Here is a 21,834-nt window from a genome sequence, read left to right as displayed (position 1 = left end):
TGCATTTGTATTATATAGGTATTTGTATTGGATGCCTATCAGTTTAATGCTGTTGCGCATTCTGCAGAATGCTATAAACGCAGGCCAATGCATGGCGATCGGTGAATGGGTTGATTCGGTACCATTCTTGGCTGGTGTACATTTTCAATACATGATCATTATTTGTATACACATTTACACACCCTATGGTGGAACGCCAACCTACACAGCCATGTGTTATAGCGTCTCGGCATTAGGCCAGATCATGCTCGGAAAACCCTGGTGAGCATTGACTTGACGGGGTGACATGAAGTAGCGGCTCCTGCAAGGAGATGGTCGTTTGTATAAAGTCAAGAGGAATGGGGTTAAAACGCTTTGTAATGTTGTTCATATTAATCACGTAGACCGTCAATATAGCCCACACTGATGAGTGCCGGATAGGACTAAAGAGTGTTCTGTAGGTGGAAGTCTGTGTCATGCCCAGAGCACCTAGGAGGTCAGACCCTAAAAAGGAGATGCCAGGGAGACGTATGGTACATACTGAACCCGGGATGTAGTCGGCATCCCGGTGTGAGGGATTCCAATGGTCTAAATACCGGCGCTGAAATACCAACAGCGTCGGGATCCCGGCACCAGTATCCCGTCTGCCGGCATACCAAAGGTTAGTATCGGCAGTTAGGGGAGGGTTAGGGTGCGGGTTAGGGTTAGTCCTAGCATACTTATCTATGGATGTTGGGATTCTGACTGTCGGGGTGCCGCGGTCGGTATTCTGACCAGCGGTATCCTGACCGCCGGCAATCCATACCCAACCCACTGAACCCTGCCAATCTCTCTTTGTACATAGATACCCAAATGCACTCGCTCCCCTTTTATAGGCTTCTCTATCCGGTGGTTATAAATCGTAACAAAACCAAAATAGCGTCATTTGGTTTTGTTACGATTGTTGTACACGCATTATGTCTATATACATTTTATGTATTCACTCAGAGCACATACCTGGCTTAATCTTCTTTACCACGGGTTTGCTAGCCCGATCCCTCATTTGCTTAATGTCGAGGAGGTCATGCGGATTCCCGTTGTGCGGAGGCCAGAAGTACACGAAGACTCGGGAGCCGCTGCTGCCGCAATCGATGACGATTCCATAGTTTAACTTCAGGTCCTTGGTATCTGTCGCTTCCAAGTCTTCTATCTGATCCAAATACCTGTGAGACGGAATCAAATCATAGGCATTCGGATGAAGAGAAGAATGGAATACATGGCAAAATAGAAACAATTGCTTCATCAAAACACAATGCTTCTCAACCGCAGCCCTGATGTTTTCCCAACAGGTCATGTTTTCAGGATTTCTGTCTGTGGAAGCAGGTGGAATAATTACTGAGCCGGCAAAATAGATGAACTCACATTTGCATAATTAAAGAAATCCACAAAAGATGACTTGCTGGTGGTACCAGAGGACTGGAGTTGAGAACCACTGATGTAATGCATACAAACGTCTACTTACTGTAACTCTAAGTGCAGTGACAGCATTGTGTTTATATAAAAGAAAGTTTTGGTGCATGGTTTTAGTGCAATAGCTAATAGTAAAGCTGCATACACATACAACGATTTTTTGAACGATTATAGATAACGATATCGTTCAATCGTTGAAAAAATCGTTCACTTCCTGAGTTAAAACAATGAACGATTATCGTTCATGCGGGTTCACATTTGTAGTTCAGTCAGACTGACCAACTGAACGATTTTCATTAAGGGAACATGCAAAAATCGTTTGTAGTTAAAAAAAAAATTGTTCATTACACTTTAAAAAAAAACTGACAGAAAATCGTTCATAAAATCATTGGTAACAAAAATCGTTGTGTATGTATGCAGCTTTACTTTGCCACTGATGAACGCACCTATATTAGGGTTGGCAATCGAAGGTATGACGACGACGGTTTTCGTCACTGATGCTCTGGTAAGAGATTGAGGGTTGTGTCCGATGGTGAATCACAGCTGCAGTTTGTGTATGTGTGGGTGGCGATAGATGTTCCTACCCAATGGTCAAAAACCAATGGTAACCCCTAACTTAGATCATCATAACGTGACACATAAGGCTATATATTTAAAAAAAACAAAAAAAACACCACTGCTGCATTTCCAGAATGAGACGGGTATTACTATCACATAAAATTGTTGTTTTAACAGATAATAAACAAGTACAGATGAACGTTAGACTATACCACCTGGGTCATGTGAATAGATCATGTATAGGGAGGCTCTGATGTATAGCATACATCAACATAAAAGCCCAGTAAATGTTTTTTTTAGCACTAGACCAGGCATTCCCAAACTCGGTCCTCAAGGCACCCTAACGATCCAGGTTTTAAGGATAACCATACTTGGGCACAGGTGACTTAATTAGTACCTCAGTCAATCTGATTTAACCATCTGTGCTCAACAATGGATATCCTTAGTCTGGTATACAATTAGGAAGCCGGCTGCCGGAATCCCGGCAGCCGGCTTCCCGACTACTTTATCCCGGCGTGGGATAAATGACCGGCGTCTATATCTAGACGCCTATCACTCCCCCGACGCCGCGCGCCGCGAGGGACAGCCGCGCGCGGGGGGGGGGTGGGGTGTGTTAGGGTCAGGCACCCCCCCCGGGATGGTTAGGCTAGGGGGAGGGAGGGTCAGGGTTTGGCACCCCCGTGGGACTTAGGGTTAGGCACCCCCCCCGGGGTACTTAGGGTTAGGCAGCGGGAAAGGGGGGGGTGTTAGGCACTTAGAGGTGGGATTAGGGTTAGGCACTTGGGGGGGAGGTTAGAGTTAGGCACCCCTAAGGAGGGTTAGGGTTAGGGGGGTTAGGTTAGATTAGCTGATACTTACCTTACCACTATCGGGATTTCCAGCGCAGTCGTGCTTCCGCTGCCGGGCTCTGCTGTTTTGTCGGGCTGCCGCTGCCGAGATTCGAGCTCCTGGCCATGCGGCAGCCGTGATATCATACCGATTCCCTTAGTCTAGACTTATCGTTGACCTCTCTGAAGGAGTCCCTTCAGAGACTGGGATTGGTTCTTTTAAATTACAGGTGAGCCAGGCGGAGGTGGCTAGGCAATTTGGCAGCTAAAGCCCAAGAAAGCATCTGGTCCGGATGGCATATCCCTCTCTGTCCTGAAAGTTTGTGCTGAGCAGTTGTGTGGTCCCTTCTTCTTTTAAATGTTCCACAATTGTCCCTGTCCCGAAGAAATCTGCTATCTTGAGTTTGAATGACTACAAACCAATCGCTTTGACGTCTGTGGCCATGAAAATTTTCGAGCACTTAGTGTTGAACTATCTGAAGGAGACGGCAGACCCTCGCTTGGACTCTTTGCAGTTTGCCTATCGGGCAAATAGGTCTGTGGAGGATGCGGTCAACATGGGGATGCATCACGTTTTGCAACATCTAGACCTACCTGGGACCTACGCGAGGGTTCTGTTCATAGACTTTAGTTCAGCTTTCAATACGAGTGTTCCAGGAATATTGCACTCCAAATTGTTGCACTTATGGGTACCTGTTTCTATTTGTACATGGATAGTAGATTTCTTGACAGACAGAAAGCATTATGTGAAAGCAGGGGAGGTCACTTCGTGTGCATGTAGGATCAGCACAGGGGCCCCCCAAGGGTGTGTCCTTTCCCCTATGCTTTTATCATTGTATACCAATGACTGTTGTGCAGTGGACCAAACTGTTAAAGTTTTGAAATTTGCAGATTGACACCACAGTTATTGGTTTGATTAAGGATGGGGACAAGTCCTCATACTGGAAAGAGGTGGCACAGTTGGCCTTCTGGTGTTGTAGGAATAACTTAGAGTTGAATCCGTGTAAAATGGTTGAAATGATTGTGGACTTTAGGAAGAGTCCTGTCCCTGTGTCCCCACTAGTAATAGATGGGAACGCTGTGGCTACTGTTGACTTAAGTGCTTGGGGTCTACAATATCACGAGACCTTAAGTGGGGGCCTAATATTGATATTGTGAAGAAATCACAGCAAAGACTATTTTTTAAGACTGCTTAAAATGTTTAAACTTCCCCGGTAGCCATTGAGTCTTTTCTATACCGCTATAATTGAGTCAGTGCTATGTTCCTCAATTATGGTTTGGTTTGGCGACCAGAAAGGATAAGCGTAGGCCCCAAAGGGTTGTGAAAATAGCGGAAAGGATTGTTGGGGTAGGTCTCCCCTCAGTTGAGGGGCTGTTCCTTTCTAGGGTAAAGAAGCGGGCCTCCACTATTGTAAGGGATCAGTCGCATCCTGGCTGTCCTTTGTTTAAATGACTCCCATCAGGCAGGCGTTATAGAACCCTGCCTGCGAAAACTTCAAGCCGTTTTAATAGTTTTTACCTGCAGGCTATTCGTTTGTTGAACAACTAATTGAGAAGATTTGCTTGTTCTGTGAGTATAACTTAGGTACTGTGTTTTATGATTGGCTGTGATTTTTTTTTCTGTATGTCCGTTTATCTGATGTGCAGTAACCGGAGCTAAATTCCGGGTATGCGTTTTTGTATACTTGGCCAATAGAATACAATTCAATTAAAACCTGGACCGTTAGGGTGCCTTGAGGACCGAATTTGGGAACCTCTGCACTAGACTACGACAACTCACAACATACTCAGCTCCTAATGATACATGGTATAGTTACTAAAGTTACTTTTAGAAGTGGAGATGTTGCCCATAGCAGCCAATCAGATTCTAGCTATTATCTTCTAGAAGGTCCTAGATAAAAAAAAAAAAAAAAAAAGTAGAATCTGATTGGTTGCTATGGGCAACAACTCCACTTCTAAAAACCTGCACTGTAGTAAATACACCCCATGGACTTCTGATTGTAATGCGGGAGTTTTTAACTTGTGGGTATCATCTCGAAAAACTCTCATTCAATTTAGGATAGGGTCCTTGTCCATTTTTTTTTTTTAAATAAATATGCTATGCTACCTACTCAAACTTTATTATTATTTGATATTTGCACACTACCTATTGCATAGAATAATGACTTAACTTGCAGTAAGCAATAACTTTACACAACAGCAATAAAATGTATAAATGAAAAAAAAAAAATATCTGAACAATGGCAATCTGTATCATACAAGGTACCCTCACTGTGAGGAGCACTGCTAAACCAGTTGAGGAGGGGGAACATCAGGGCAGTGTGGAAAAGATGAGGGGGGGAGGGGTGGTCATATTTTTAGATGTGAAGCTCCAAATAACATGACTCTTGGAATAAGGACAAAAAGAGACAGAACTACATTGGTTTTCGAATATAAGCTTTCATTCTTAAAGTTAAGTTTTAAATCAGATTTAACACACAGAATATTTATGGTAGATGAATGGATTAACTGGATTCTATTTTTCGCAGTGATTCATAGAGAGGCGGCTGTATAGATGAGATAATGGGTCTAATGCATAGAAGAATCATTAACGTGAAAGTCAAACAGCCCGCCGAGGTTACTAATAGGAGAGGTGATATCCTGCTTACTTCTACACTATGTCTGTCTGCTGCTAGAAACCCATCTATTATCTGTAATCATCTTCCTGCAAACAACGTCAGCCGTTGGGTTTTGCTTAGTGCACAGAAATTAAACTGGAGCCACCGGGCAACCAAGTTAACAGAGAGATAACAGACTGCATTCATGATTAGGATAAACATAACATCGTTAGGAATGCCGCAGTGCAATGTGATTATCCCATCTCGGGCATCATGTTCCCTACCGATGGCCGTGCCAACCCCCAGGGGCAGTGTGCTAGCAGCAATAACCAGCATTTAAGCCAATTGTCCGGCCATTCTGCGGTGACCAAACTGGGATTGACTTAGGCGAATCCTAACCGGTAAGTAAAACCTCAAATCGGGTTATGTAGCTGGGACTTGTTTCTGCGAGCAGAAGTCAGACCGCAGAGCTGGGAAGTGGCGTTGGCTACATGGCTGAACGGTCTTTTTCTAACCTAATTATACAAGTAACCCATCTGGTGTTTGAAGATGCTGTCACTTCTCGGTTTGATGTTACTAAATCTGCGGTCTTGCCGTTACATCATAGCATCGCTCCCTCCCAGTGTCTTAAACTCTAGTTCAGTTTTCATACCCAGCCTAAATCCCTTTGTCAATGAGCTTATTAACCCTTTGAAATGTGACCGATCCTACTCTTATCTTTTTTTTTTCAAACTAGAGGTATTTGGGGCAAACTGTGCAGCCTGGGTTAAAGTATTATCTAATATTTCAGCCCTTAATCTGTTTTCCATAATTACCAGGGAGTGTTTGCTTTTTCATCTCTTGGCAGCTGACACTTGTTCTTGGAAAAAAATAAAACAGACACGCAACTCTGATTGCACCCAGGGAGATTTTGTCCATTTTAAAATACTATTTAAAAACGCAGAGTTGCACGTGGACGCTTACTAAGATTTTCATCGCATGTTCCGTAGCCAACGCGGCTAGAGGCTAATTCAGATCCTATGTGAAATCAGTTGCGTCTTGCAGCTAAATGGGCAGAACTGTGTAGCAATGGGGCGTTCATGTGTGGTCGGAAGTGCGGGTTTTGCAGAGTTGTGCGCACGCAGAGGTCAGTCACATATCAGGGGCATCTCTTACGCCAAGTACTGGGCTGGTGCAAGTGCAGCCATGCATATGGGCAAAGATCTGTATTTTGTTCTGGCTTTCTTTTCTGGTGCATTATAGGTGTCAGCTGGCTTTGTCTGCCATGGCAGGCTGGCACTTGAGGCTCTCCAAGTGCCACAATGCCCTGGCAGCCCTTAAAATTGGGCACAACTGGGCTAGCTGGGACCTGTAGTGCACCAGTAAAGAAGAATATTAAATGTATTAACCCCACACCAACAGCACCAGTGGTAAGGGGTATAGCCATAGAGCTATTAACACTAGAGGCGGTAATCAATTAGAGGCGAAAAGCCGCGATCGGCGAACAGTTTTTTCCGATGTTTGTGCTTCTTTGCCCTATTCAATTCCAGGATGTTTTCGCCTGCGCGAAAACTCCACTGGTATAAAAACAGACGAATAAGTCTCCACCCAGATGCAGGAGAAATTAGGTGTAAAATCTCTGTTTTGGGGTACAAATGTGCGGACTGGATTCAGAACCCAATGACTAATGAGGCAAAAACAAAAAACTTAAACACCCTAAAATAGACTTGTCATTTTTGGGGAGAAAATGTAAAAAGGTGTTGGAAAATGGGTAAAATGTAGTGGGCCTGGAATTTTGGGGGGCCATAAGGTTGAGACAGGTGTTTTTAGGATTGGAGGAGGCTGCAGCAGGTGTATTGTTTAGATTTTTTAAAATCTGCACTTTAGAGACACTAAAATATACTAGTACCCATTTACATGTACCACAAATTTAACTACGGTACTTATTTTTCTCAAAAAACAAAGCTTTATATAATTTTTTCAAACTTATACAAATATGCTTATAACAGCCCTTTGACTTAATAGAAGATCCCCAATTACTTTTATTAGGGCTATTAATACTCGTCTATATTGATTCCCAGGGTCAGTGAGGCTTTTTATGGGGTACAGACTGATTTCCCCAAAATATGCTGTCCTTTCCACTAGTTTCGCCATTCACTACATTCGCCTATCCGCGTTTTTCGCCTGTTTTGTAATTGAATAGGGCAAAAAGTGGTGGAAGCGCATGGAGAAAACATCGCGTCCAAACAGGCGAAATCATAGCGCTTTTCACGGCTAATTGAATCTGAGCCTTGGACTGGGTACACCTAGGAGGGGTGCCCACAGATTTGTTGCGGGCTCGATTCACCTAGGCAACCTAGCTCTGGTGGCATTTATCTAAGAAGCCTGCACTGATCTTAGGGATCCATACAGCGCTTTCTACAATCATGCCTGCTAGAGGCAGCTCAGTTATTTGGGCAGGTTTGTTGCAAAACAACCCAAGAACGATAGAAAACCATTATAGTCTATGAAATTCCAAAGTCATATTTTGAGTCATAGGGCCTGATTCAGACCCACTCGCGAGCGGCTGTCCGCTCGCAAGTGGGTCGATGTTATGGACTGAGCATGCGCACGACGGAGGGAGCTCCGTCGTGCGCATGCGCCAGACGCGACGAGCGAAGGAAAGTCCTTCGCTCGTTGTGTCCGATCAAAGGGGGCGTGCTGTCAATGTTGATTGACAGCACGCCCCCTTTGGTGGGCGTGCCTCCCTGACGGGGGCGTTCCCACGGGAACGCCTCCCATCAGAAGCCGGCCCACTGACATCACTAGTGATGTCAGTGGGAGTGATTTTGGCTCTGATAGAGCCAAAATCACTCCGGAGCTTGCGGTTGAAAACCTCAACCGCAGGCTCCGGCTCGCAAATTCGATGGTCGCGATGGTCTCGACCATCACAATGCACGCTCGTATAGCCTGTGGGTGGTGACCCACAGCTATACGAGCGTCCAGGAGGACGCTCCATGAAAATGGAGCCCGGCCCTCATTCAGAGCGTGCGCTCTGCTCAGAGCGTACGGCTCTGAATGAGGGCCATAGTTTTTACACCACCAGATAAATAGAAAATCCTTAACAGAAGGGAGCGGCAACTATTTCATATTTTAGGCTACTGAAAACCTATGTACAGTACAATGCTTAACACCCATTGCGTAAAAATGATAAATTGAGGGATGTTGTTCCATTAAAAGAATGAGAGTGATGAGTTTTAAATTAATAAAACAAATAAACCAAGCATACCTTCCGCCAATGTCTTTTTTTTTTTTACAAAACATTTATAAAATAGACTAAAATGAAACAAATTCTACTCATTTTATTTTTCTGTGGCTCTCCAGCAGTTGCGGAACTACAAAGACCAGCAAACACTGGCAGTGCATGCCAGGACTTGTAGGTGCAAAACAGCCAAACAACTACTGGCCCGCTTCCTCAGACTTATAGAATGTTAAACCCTGTGTTAGGTCCGCACAGACAGGTGCACATTAAGTCACTGCTGAAATCTCTGCACTGAGACATTACTATGCATTGCTTGCGAGACTGCATTGCATTGTCTCATGGACTTACAAACCTCTTTGATCATTGCACCAGGATATGACCCAGCTTATGGCTTTCACCAGCGTGTGGTATACAAAGAGGGTAATGAGTCTAATGAGTTAACAGTTCGCCAAAGCAATTACCAAAATACTTTAATCATTTGCAGGCCCCCTAACACCCGCAGCTGCTGAGCTGTGAGATCACATCCATGAGTCTCGAGGCACTCGGCATCTGGGATATCAGAGTCTTGTGTGACCCTGAAGGCAGCTGCGAGTCTCACAAGTGGGCAGTGTGACCGCGAGCACCTGGCGGGCTGGAATCTGGCCTGTGCTAATTAAACTGCAAGCCCATGCTTAAGGAGAGTAACACAGCTCAGTACTTTAACACTGTGTAATATTATCACACAGTAAAGCATTGCAGTGTTTAAGGGATGCGTCCACACTTAGGTTCTCCTTTTTAACCCTTCAAACGTCGGTTCCCCAAATAGCTGAATAGTCCCCTCTCCTGGAATCCCTGTTACTTACATACTCTCCAAAACACTGCATTCACCAGGCTACTGTACCTAGAACAATTTTGGAAGGGGCTAGCCTTCTATTTGTTATGGCAGCATTGGGCTGGATCTCTGCGGTGCCCATTTAATCAGGTGCACACTTCCGCCCCTTTACTAAATTTAAGAACACAACATTGGTGTGAATGGCCCGTTCACAGATTACCTACGTTTAAATCAGATAATCCTGAAAAAGTGAGTTTTTGCTTAGTACATACAGAATATTAAGATGTACACTTGGCCTTCACACTGTGGATTGTATTAATGAGAATGCAAACAAAGAATTCACTGGGCCATCACCAGGACAACAGTGTCTGCTTACGTCCTTCCTCCATACTAGGGGGATGATTCAGAGTTGGGAATAAAGCAAAAAAAAAAAAAAAAGCAAGTAATTATGCACTCGGACAAAACATGCTGCAACGCAACGAAACGCAATATTTATTATTTTGCATGTGGGGTAAATACCGGCTACCTCTGCATGTAGCCCACAGAAACTGGACAGCTTTATTTTTACACTGCAATTTAGACCTGAGTTTGGACACCCCCCTCCCATATCTAAAGGTGCATACACACACGATTTTTTGAACGATTATCGATAACGATATAATTTATCGTTCAAAAAAAAAAAATCGATCACTTTCTGAGTTAAAACTATGAACGATTATTGTTCATGCGCGTTCACGTTTGTAATTCAGTCAGACTGACCAACTCAACGATTGTCCGTAAGGGAATATGCAAAAATCATTTGTAGTTCCAAAAAATAGTTCATTACATTTAGTAAATGAACAATTTAGCGTTCAGACTTTCATGTCGCTGAGGTGCGGGCACTGCACTGAAAAACATTCACTGAACGTCTTCAGTGCAGGAGCCCAACCTCCCTATCTATTAACATGCCGAACCAGACGACCGTCGTCAGGTTGACGGGCATGTTCGATAGATAGTCTGGGTCGGCAAGGACCCAGCATGCATGCGCCTCGCTGGTCCTTGCCGGCTATCCACTTGCAGACTTTCTGCACGTCCCGACCAAAACCTCCTGGTTTTGGTCGCATCGTGCAGAAAGTCGGCAAATGGATAGGCCCCTTTATACTGTCCAACTACAAATATGCTCTGTAACTCAAACTTCCCAGAAGGTAACAGGATATCGCCTATTTCAGAGTTTCCCAAACGCGGTCATCAAGGCTCCCAACAGTTCAGGTATTAGAGATATCCATGCTTAACCACAGGTGAATAGTACCTCAGTCAATTGGATTTAGCCACCTGTGCTCAACCATTGATATCTGTAAAACATGAACTGTTGGGGAGCTTTGAGGACCGCTGGTCTATTCTGAATTACAAAATGATAGTCGTGAACAGCCCTTAACATTATAGCAACTCTCACACCTCCCACGGACTCCAGGTAAGTAGATTTTGGAAATGGTGTGTGTGTGTGTGTGGGGGGGGGGGGGGTGGAGATCAATATTACTAAGGTCTCTTCTCACCTAGTAGAAATATTTCATATGAAGTGCAACTCGTCTACAGACACTTGCAGCCATTGTGTATACTGAACCAACATGAGACATCGGCCAATCAATTTAATTCCAGTGATGCAAGTATATTATTGAATTGATACATTATAATCTCAAAAACAAGGCAAGAGTCCAAAAACAGGTTGGGTACGATATCCCAGTGGTCAGAATCCTGACAGTCACAATGCCGGCTCCGAAATCCTGACGGTCAAAAATCCTGATGCATGTCAGCGAGTATTATAACCCTAACCCACCCCTCCCGCAGCCCCTAACCGTCCCCTTTGGCAGCCTAACCCTAAACGTCGACTCTCCCAGCCTAACCATAACCCTCGCCCTGGTGCCATGGGGATTCTAACCATCTGGGTTCTTGAGTCTGTATTGTGACTGCCGGGATCCTGACTACATCGAAAAAAAACCAGATAAATTACAGGCGCAATTTATATCCACTAAAAATAATTTGTTTTACAATGTCTAATGGCTCATCCAGGCTTTACTCAGTTTGTGAACGTCCGGTAATCCAGGGTGTATCCACAGCAATCTACCTTTAGAAGACACAGGAAGAGCTCCATTCCACTGAAGAACTAGTACAGCATGAGAATGGGACACTTCAGGAACCTGAAAACAGCAGGGTAGCTGGAGGAACCCTTCCGGCAGTTGCGGATTGAGCAGACATAAAAAAAAAAAAATATTTACATAAAAGATCTTCTGGAGAAACAAAACCGGCTAAAATACATGAAGCAGAAGTGGACAATAATATTCAGCATACGGATTTCTCTCTGCCTACATTGCTGCAAGCTACTGCTGACGACACAACTACCGTCGCAGAAGAGATAGACCACGTGCAAACGTGAAACGTTGGGGCCGAACAGGTGTAACCAAAATTTAAGAAGTACTTCTCGGCAGATTTGAGCTTAAAAATGTAAAAGCATCACTAGTATTAAGTGCACAATACGCTGTGCTTTGTACTTACAATTAGCGCTGCTTTATATAAAAAAAAACCCTCCAAGCCGCCAATAAGCGGCAACTGGCAAAAGTCACCACTTTATAAATATACTGTAGTGTATGCTGTTCCCATCTAGATGGGTAACTGAGACCAACAAAAATTCCATCTAGTTGAGGCGCTTGGCTCGGGAGGATTACAGTCACTGCCACCCACGTCATCATAGGAAAGGTGTCATCTTCCCGACTTTGAAAGGTAAAGGTCCACTAATAATGGCGTTTATATGCAAAGCTGCAGGACTACTTCTGCCGATCTACAGTTTGATTCGGTATATATATTATCGGTGGTTTGCAAGGAGTCACATTGCTCCAAATCACCAGACAGTTAGGAAAACAGGAAATACATAACACAGGAGCACACATGGTAGACATAATGAATGCAGACCTGAATATAAAGGGAAGGGAGGGTCCTGCTGACAAGAAAACTTGCAATCTAATGGGTGTAAATGATACTTCTCGGGCTGAATCAGCTTATAGGATGCGGGTCATGGAGGAACACAGGGTGTTGTGCAAGTTTATCACTTTCCCTAATAGCTTTGCTTTAATAGGCTTCACTGCTACCAACTATCCTACTAATCGCTGGTAATCTAAGGCTCTCCCAGGGTCTACACAAATTGGAGCTTGGACTCCATACGGCCGATGCAGGGTCTGCTAGAATATCATTTCATGGAAGGGAAGGTGACTAATATAAGAGATGACTACAGAATCACTCACTGAACACACTGTATTTTGCATACAGGAGACCCACCTTACAGACCCCCAAATTAAATGGCTTAAACACTCCCAGGTGGGATAATGCTCTTCACTTACTCTGATAATATATTGCTGCTCTCTGTACTGGGCTAACTGGGATGTAGTTAATATGTCGGCGGATGGGATGCCGGACACTGATATACAGACGCTGGAATCCCACCACATGGCAAAATGCCGACGCCGCTATCTCAATTGAGATCAGGATATCGGCGTCACCATCCCGAATGTCGGAATCCTGAATGTTAGGGCCTGGGTAATTATTAAGAGATTCCCCGGGGATGGTGTGGGGGGGAGTTAGGGTTAGGCTACGGGTGAGGGGGGAAGTTAGAGTTAGGCACCTACCATTCCGGGAGAGTTAGGTTTAGGGTACGGCCGGGGGGTGTTAGGGTCAGGCACCACCAGGGGAGGGGTGAAAGGTTAGGGTACATACCGCCCCTATTGAAAGCTTCACTGACCGGGCTTCCGGCATATCATGCCCATCCCCTAAACTTACTGGAGAACTGTTGGTTATGGAAGAAACAGATAAGCATCGATCCATAATATAATTAGTAGCGACACTAATACTCTCTGTTCTCTGTCTGGAAACTCCCTGCACTGCGTGAGCACACTGGACCCATGTGAGGGAGGCATGTATATAGTAAATATTGGCATTAGTTAGCCCGGGATGGGTATGATATGCCGGTGGCATCCAGAGAACAGAGGGCCTGATTCAGACCCGCACACGAGCGCTGAGCGCTCGCAAGCAGGTCGATGTTGGCCCAGTGCGCATGACCAGGATAGCGACTGGCAAGCCGTTGCTCCGGGTCTCGCTACAAAAGGGGGCGTGCTGTCGATGTTGAGTGACAGCACGCCCCCTTTGGTGGGCGTGGCTGCCCAGACAGCTACCGTCTAGGGCTGGCCCCACTGACATCACAAGTGATGTCAGTGGGTGGACTTCTTGCTCTGTAAGAGCAAGGAGTCCACTGGGGACTTGCGGCAAAAAGATCCTACCACAAGGGTCTCGTCGCAAGTCTGAAGGTCGTGATGGTCTTGACCATCATCCTGGCTGCTCGCACTAGCTGTGGGTGGTCACCCACAGCTATGCGAGCGGCCAGTAGGCCGCTCTAAAAATACAATAGGCGGGCACTGATTCAGAGCGAGCGCTCTGAAAGAGCGTCCGGCTCTGAATCAGGCCCAGAGTGTATTAGTGTTGCTACTAATTATATTATGGAGAGAGTGTCATCTCTTTCTTTCATAACCAACAGTTCTCCAGTAAGTTTAGGCCTTTACATGCAGTCACTGGATGCGTGGCAGTGTCAACATCCAATTAGCAGATGTCATTCATGCTTCTCGCCCACATTTGAGGAGAAGTCTGGCATCTGGTGTATGGGTGACGAGAATCTGCAATGAGAGATCTACATTTACTATACCAACGGTGTTCCCCTGGTTAATCATTTAGCAACAGCTCACAAGCTCCATCAGGCACTACACACTCCTCCCATCCTTGGTCATTACCCTGGTCGGACCTGCTATTTAGGATCGAGTAGTAACCCCTTTACCCTTTTCTGATGCTAAAAGGGGTTATTATGACATCAATATCAAACAGCAGCAAACTTAACTTACACTGTTCATGAAGAAATCCTTACGTCGAGCAAAGCCTTTGCGGCTTCAGTGAATGCTCTCTCAGGACTCATTTGTACATACGGACCCCTTTACACTTTTTTCCCCCCAGATGTATCCCACCAGGAACATATCTGAACATGGGGATTGCTTCAGCTGGATAAGAGACAGAATCATACAATTCCCAGCAGTCCACGGACAACAAGATACTCCCAGATACCGGTATAACAACTAATGGAGCATACACACGGTCAGATTTGTCAGAGGAACAATCTGAACGATTTGATGAACGATTTTACCAACAATTTGAACGATTTGAACTATGAACGATTTTTGACTGCATTAAAATGAATGGGATTGTCCAAATCTGACTGCAAACACATCAGATGTCAGATATCGTTATCTGCCCATCGGGAACGCGCATCGTTCAGACATGTCAGATTTTCCTTCAGATATGAATGATTGAACGATTTTTTAAATCGTTATCGTTCAGATCTGAAGAAAAATCTGACTCTGTGTATGAACCATTAGTTGCATGCATGAACATATGTAAACCTGTACTGGTTAAACGCAGTGGTTTCATGGCATCGCAGCAATAGCCATTCATGGATATTATTCAAGATTATTAAAAGTGACATTTACAACATAATACCAAATTGCAATTCAGGGGTAACTCAATACAACATCATGATGTGACATACCAGGATCAGAACATTATCCAAATGTTTGTTATTATCCAGCCCACGTATAGGGCACACTCATTTCCTCATAACAGTGGACATTTCAGGTGTGTTTAGGGTTCTGACCATATGGCCGATCTATACTATATTATATGAAAATTTTTAACACCAAAACGATGAACGATAACAATGATGCGCGTTCCCGCGGGTCATTAGTCATTATCGTTCATCGGGTAAACATGCAGGCCATGTTAACCTGACAATGTCGTCAGGTTGCTGCATGTTGGGGAATGGGGGAGAGAGCCTGACGCTGAACAATAACGTTAATGATATCGTTTAGCGGGTGTGCTCAATGTCATGAACGACATGGAGCACACCCTGCCGGGGACACTAGACGATATCGCTCAGGGAGCATATCGTGTAGTGTGTACGCTCCTTAAGTATTACAACTGCAAACGTGCCATTTTAACATGGAAAATATGAACGACCTAGTGCAAATCATCATATATAGTCATATAGGTGGACAATTCAATTCCTAGCGACGTCCGGCTGCACACATTACTGTAGAATACAATAAGGAATCTTTGCTTGTTTCCCTGCGCACCACTGTCGGGTGCGAGGAAAAACCAGTGAAGAAATTGGTCGGCCGTTCTGAGCGAATTGAATTACTTCAATAAATTGAAAATAAATGCTGTACAACAATCTGATCACAATTCACTAACAGAAACTGGTATATGGACTGTACTTACCTCCTAAACTGCCGATCCCGGAATGCTCTTGGGTTCCAAAATCTCGGGTTTACAAAAGCCACCAGGATAAGAAGACAACTTATGATGAGAATGAGTAGTAGGGCCACTCGTTGCCGGGAAAACTGCGTCACGGAGGGCAGGCTGCAGTGCCAGGACACAGGATACAAGCAAGAAAAACTAATTCTGGAAAAAAAAAAAAAAAAACACACCACATTTTAATAATACATACAGAATATCTGCTGTATACTGTCTGAGCCAGGAAGCTCTCACTGCACTTTATCAAATGTCCATTATTGGTTATTCAATTATTTTTAATCAATTTGTATTCAGGGCACGAGAGCCTAGATAGACTCCCATGTGTCCTGGGAAGTTATTTTGCAGTCTATAAGGCAGAACGCTATTCCCTAGAAAATAAGCTATTCATAGATGCAGACTAACAGAAGGAGGAAAAGGTTTATTTACATTTCCACAACATATGGCAAGCAGGATGACTTCTATGGTCTCTATAAACGTTCCATAAATGGAATATCAGGACACCCCTGTTAAGAGAATGCAAACATTATCTAGGGAGTGGATTCTACTCTTTTTAATCAAATACACCATGAAGCTTATAGTGTGTCTATAGAAATAAAATGACCAGTAAAACATGAGGAAGGGACTCTGCTGCTTCATATACGCCAACAGTGTTCTCTCTAGCTCCCATGGGAACCGTACGGGCTTTGCTCCCCCATAACTCTGGCTAGCCCGCACTACAAATACCATACAACATTTAAGTATTACCTGGCCATAAGCAATAATCCCAGTCAACCGCGCTCTGCGTTGGCTCTCCACATGTCACCTATTGCGCAGTCTGGCGCAAGAAACAGAAGTTACGGGTTCCAGCATTGCCGCCTCCTCCGGTCTAGAGGGAAAAAAAAATAATATATGAGGTTTAAACCTGTAACGCAGCCTAGATATTGCCTTTCCTATGTAATGTACAAGGCAATACTGACTTGACATAAGTGTTGAACATTAACCTCACAGATTACTGTATTTGCAATGCAGCTGACACGTTGGATGTAGATAACAGACCTTCATGAGTGGAACAGGAAGCCAGTGGCATGCTGTAAGGCGTTTCACCAGCCAGATGCATTTAAGATAAGTAAACGGATACTATGATCTACTCATTATTCCTTTCCAACTACCACCTGAAAAAAAAATGGGTTGGGTATGAAATCCCGGCTGTCAGGATGTCGCTGGTCAGAATACCGATGGCAGCATCCCGACAGTCAGTATCCCGACACCCATAGGAACGCACAGCGAGTGATTTCCTAACCCTCCCTGGTGCCTAACCCTAACCTCACCCCCCCCTCCCCTAGTGCCTAAACCTAACCTCCCCCTAGTGCCTAAATCTAATCTCCTCCTTCCACACCCTAAACCTAACACCCCCTCACCGATGCCCAACTCTAACCCTCCCCCCTCCCTGATGCCTAACTCTAACCCTCCCCATAGTGCCTAACACCCCGATACTTACCTTCGGGATGCCAACGGTCAGGATACTGGTGCCTACATCCCGAAAAAAATAACTAGTGACATCCATTGTTAACTTCCATTATACATTGGAACAACCAACATCAAAAATTATAAACATTATTTAATTGGCTAATGTGAAATACACGGAGTTACAATAATGAGTAGTGGTCTTACAATTTTCACCATTATCAACCTCCTTAATCTATCTACACAGAAAATGCTGTATTTTATAGAACTAGATATGACCGATCAATATTGGAATAGAAGGAATGTTTTCCACACCTTGCTCTCTAAAATATTATGAAAGCTTATAAACTAAACAAAAAAAGGATAAACCTTTGGAGGCTAAATCAGATTTGGTTGCAAAATGGGCATAAATGACTTTATTTTAAGTATCTCCGCCCATAAGAGCAGCTCAAGGTACATTGCGATCAGCAACAGTAGCATATGCGCCTGGTTTACGCCAGGCACATGGCACAAACACTTGCGCTCATGTTGCAAACCATTTATGTGCAACAAATTTGCTATACGGCGTCAAATTAAAACTAAAAATGGTTGACGCAGAAATGGTCCACATTTTTTTTTTTTCTAACCCTAATCTTCACCCTAACCCTCCAGTAAGTGCCTAACCCTAACAAAAAAAAAAGTATTGGCCATTTCTGTGTCGACAATTTCCATGTCGACCTTCTGTATGGAACCCTGAAAAGGCAATTTTATTTCAGTGGTTCTTACCGGATATTTCTAGTCTAGATATGATGGCAGACTGGCTAACATACTCATTTCATATGCATTGGTTCAAATCAATTGATAATAAATAAAAAAAAAAAAAACAGACATTTTTAACACCTGGTCACCATATACAAACACGCTACAGACACATATAATGGTCCTACTCAAAGGTTTTCACCTTGTGTAAAACGTACAACTTGTCAGGAGGAAGTACAACGAAAAAAAACACATTTGTAGAAATTTACATAAAACATAGGGTTATCTGGGGTAATTTTCAGACAAAAACAAAAACTTTTGCTGTAACTCTGATACTTTGTAGAATTTTTTTATTTTTGTTTTGTATGAAATCCTCACATGCCTAGTTATTCTGATAAATATTCAGACTGTTGTCCCACAGTAAATACAAGAGCAAAAATAAAATGGTGTCTGGAAAATAACAGGTATGTGTGGGGTAATTGTCAGACACTTATTTATTGGGCAATTTAAGGGGCTGATAATGAGCACCAACTGGGGTAACCAACATCATTCTACCTTGGCATGACAAGAAATTGGGGTATTTGTTAGACAATTAGACAAAAGTTTGACACTATGTTGCAGTAAGCAGGATAGGCAAATAATCTCCCACTAAATGACAAAATTCAGATTCCTGTGGGAGTAGTGTGGCTGTGTGTTAATTACTCCCGTGCTCCCTGTCTGATAATCACCCCAGTCCGCCGTATCGATAAGAGATAGACCAAAGCCTATATCACATTTATTACCGGATTACGGACTCAAAATTCACAATCGCGCCAACTGTGCAAACTGCTGTTAATACAAATCATTTGCACTGCCCAGTTTTTATTCCAGGCATACTAGGCTAACCCTAATAAAAATAAGGTAATGGTTTGTGATGTGCGCCACAAACCTCATTTATCTGCTCTAGTGCACAAGTCTGGGCCAAACAGCGCATTGTAACTTTGGAGAAAAGCTAAAATGCGCCCTCTCACTATGGGGTAGATTTGCTAAAGCGCGGGTTACTTAAAATTTATCTAGCACCTTCTGGAAAATAATAGCTTGAATCTGATTGGTTGCTATGGGCAACATCTCCACCTCTAAAAACCTGCACTTTAATAAATACACCCCTAAGAATGCTAGTTTAGTCCAATGGGTGTTTTTGTTGCCGTTTTAAAGGACAGAGAGAGATAGCAAGATATAATAGCAAGAGTCCTTTTCTTGGCGCAGGTTGTACCAATTAAATACTCAGTACCACGTAGTTATATAAACGGCTTCCCAGTTTATTTAAAAGTTCATCAGGAGATCTGCATAAACTGATGTTACGCATTTTGCGGGTGCGCTGCCCGCTTCTTCATACATGTTTATGTCAGTATAGATCAATGTCTTCTTTCTCGCTAATTATTAATGGCTTCCCGGTATTTAATTGATCAAAAAGAGCGGGCTGTGTGGTCAGGTCAGCGGCTTCTCAATGTGTGATTAACGGCTTTCCGTTAGCAAACTGAGCGGTCTGCATAAAGTGGTCTGAAAAAGTGGTCTGAAGACGCACGCCGTGCACCCTCGATTACATGCATTATACAAAGTTGATGCTCTATTATAACATCTGAACCCACTATGGTAAACTTTAAAAAAAAAAAACTGGGAAGCCATTCATATAAATAGGTGGTACTAAGTATTTAATTGCACCAAAAAAGGATTCTGACCATTTCAACTCTGGAGACAAAACCAAGAAGTGCATCTAGATTTGCGGCCAGGAATAAAATCGGTAGAGACACCGATGTTTAAACGTTACATCAAAATCAAACCTAGTAGCACTTTAGACCAGCTGCTTATAGTGTTTAGTTTAGTCTCCTTAGTACGGGAACACTGAGGCCCTCTCTTTATTGCATGCAGCACTTTTGACTGTTTGAGATTTTTTTTGTGCACCCTGTAAATGCACTTCTCCATAGAAGTGCAAATGGACACTGCAGTGTAAAGGAAATCCTCATGAATATAGGGACAATACCCTATTTTTGACTCGCAGAAAATTCTATTGTTTTTTTGCACCAAAGCATGGGGAGAAAGGATTTATACATTAAAGAAAAAGACTACAGGGCCTGATTCAGAGATGTACGCTAACCCCATGGTTAACTAGATGAAAATATATATTTTTTTTAATCTTCATTTCATAGTGGTTTTAGTAAAAATCTTAAAAAAATAAAAAAAAACAATATGATGTGAATGTGCAAAGAGAAAAAAAAAAAAAGGGGAGGATGAAAAGCCACCGAATTATGGGCCTGATTCAGAGATGGACGGAACTGCAGAGCGTCACACAAGTGTCTGTGCATTTCCGATGTTCTAAAAGGCAAATGCAGAAGGAGGTGCCTGAACAGGCAGAATCCCTAAATCATGTGTAAATCTCCCATTTTCCCGGGATTCAGGGGACTTCGTCTATGACAAATACAGTCCTCTCTCCCTAGTCTGAGACAGTTTGCAGACTACCATCATCCCGCTCATTACCACGGACGTGGGGCAGTTGCATCTGGTCTCTCCATTGTATTTTCTTGCAAACATGAACGACCGAAGAATTTCAGCAAACATTTCTCACCAATGCGCAAGGGACCAAATATTATCTGATTACACCGATAAAAAACAAACACAAAAACCTCCATCAACAGCAGTCACGTGACTTTTTAGTAACTTGCGAATTGGCTTCTTTATACTCCATGCACCATGAATTAGATAAGGGTTCATGAGGAAATTGGAACCAAAACACAGATTTGCCAAAAGTAAATCTCATACCAATTAAAAAAAAATAAGATGAAATAAACGAAAATGTACAACAGGGTGCCCTAGCTAGTATAGTATGCATCTCCTAGCGCACAGGTTCTCAAACTCGGTCCTCAGGACCCCAAACAGTGCATGTTTTCCAGGTCTCCTCGCAGAATCACAAGAGATATAATTAACTCCACCTGCAGAACTTTTAAAATGTGTCGGTGAGTAATGAATACACCTGTGCTCCTGCTGGGTGACCTGTGTGGGGTCCTGAGGACAGAGTTGGAGAACCTCTGTGCTACTGCCTTGGCTGGGAGTCTGGCAAAGAAATAAACGTGTAGCTTTACTGAATTATAGCTGCCTCCTTACACAACCTCTGATCCCCTTGTGGCACTACAAGTTCCAGAAGCCCCTGCTAGCTAGTTACCTGTGTCAGCGTTACCTCCAAGTCCTGTTCCTGGCAGAACCCAGCGCCTCCCCCTTATCTCTCCCGCGATGATGCTGGTGTCAGGCTCCCCATTATTATGTACCACTCACACAGACACACACGGTGCGTGCCCACACTGCCAGCACTTTACTCCCACCCGGAAGTGAGAAACCGGTCTTGTCACGTGACAACAATAACACGTCATCGTTTTTTTTTTCTTGTCTAACTTTATTAGCACGACGACATTGTGTCATTTTCTTCGCGATAAATGGCATGTCAAGGTGCATACTATAACCACGTAGTATATATTACTGTGTGTGTATTAAGCTAAGTGATTATCTCTTGCACATATATAAAGTGTGATTTTTTTTTTATATTTTTTTCTTTAGCATAGTTGCCAATACATTTTATTTTTTTCTTTAGCATAGTTGCCAATACATTTTATTTTTTTCTTTAGCATAGTTGCCAATACATTTTGCTACTGAGGGGGATGTGTTATATAGGTTCATGCACTCACAATATCTCAGTGGAATTTGGAGCAACACAACTAAAAATAGGAATAAAAATGACATCTAAGAGGCAGATTTTTTATTTTATTTTTATTATTAAGCAGTAGAACAATGTTGCAACAGGGGAACATG

The 21,834-nt window shown here is 43.4% G+C and overlaps 1 protein-coding gene across 2 annotated transcripts in view; it reads right to left on the bottom strand.

The window, feature by feature from the left end:
• ENTPD7 (ectonucleoside triphosphate diphosphohydrolase 7) overlaps positions 1-21,377 on the bottom strand; it is a 35,574-nt gene extending 14,197 nt beyond the window's left edge. Inside the window, exons 1-4 of one of the 2 annotated variants that reach the window (XM_088452179.1) lie at positions 21,194-21,377; positions 16,561-16,681; positions 15,781-15,963; positions 976-1,181 (exon numbers count right to left, since the gene is read on the bottom strand). In XM_088452179.1, the coding sequence (XP_088308305.1) occupies positions 976-1,181; positions 15,781-15,963; positions 16,561-16,568 (397 nt within the window). In that variant the 5' untranslated portion in view covers positions 16,569-16,681; positions 21,194-21,377. The remainder of the gene's footprint in view (positions 1-975; positions 1,182-15,780; positions 15,964-16,560; positions 16,682-21,193) is intronic. The other variant, XM_088452180.1, reaches the window with a different exon arrangement.
• Between the last annotated feature and the right edge of the window lie 457 nt (positions 21,378-21,834).

Source organism: Taudactylus pleione, unplaced genomic scaffold (assembly GCF_031769625.1).
Source record: "Taudactylus pleione unplaced genomic scaffold, aTauple2 ptg000034l, whole genome shotgun sequence".
Taxonomy (NCBI): domain Eukaryota; kingdom Metazoa; phylum Chordata; class Amphibia; order Anura; family Myobatrachidae; genus Taudactylus; species Taudactylus pleione.
This window is presented reverse-complemented; position numbering and strand designations above follow the sequence as displayed.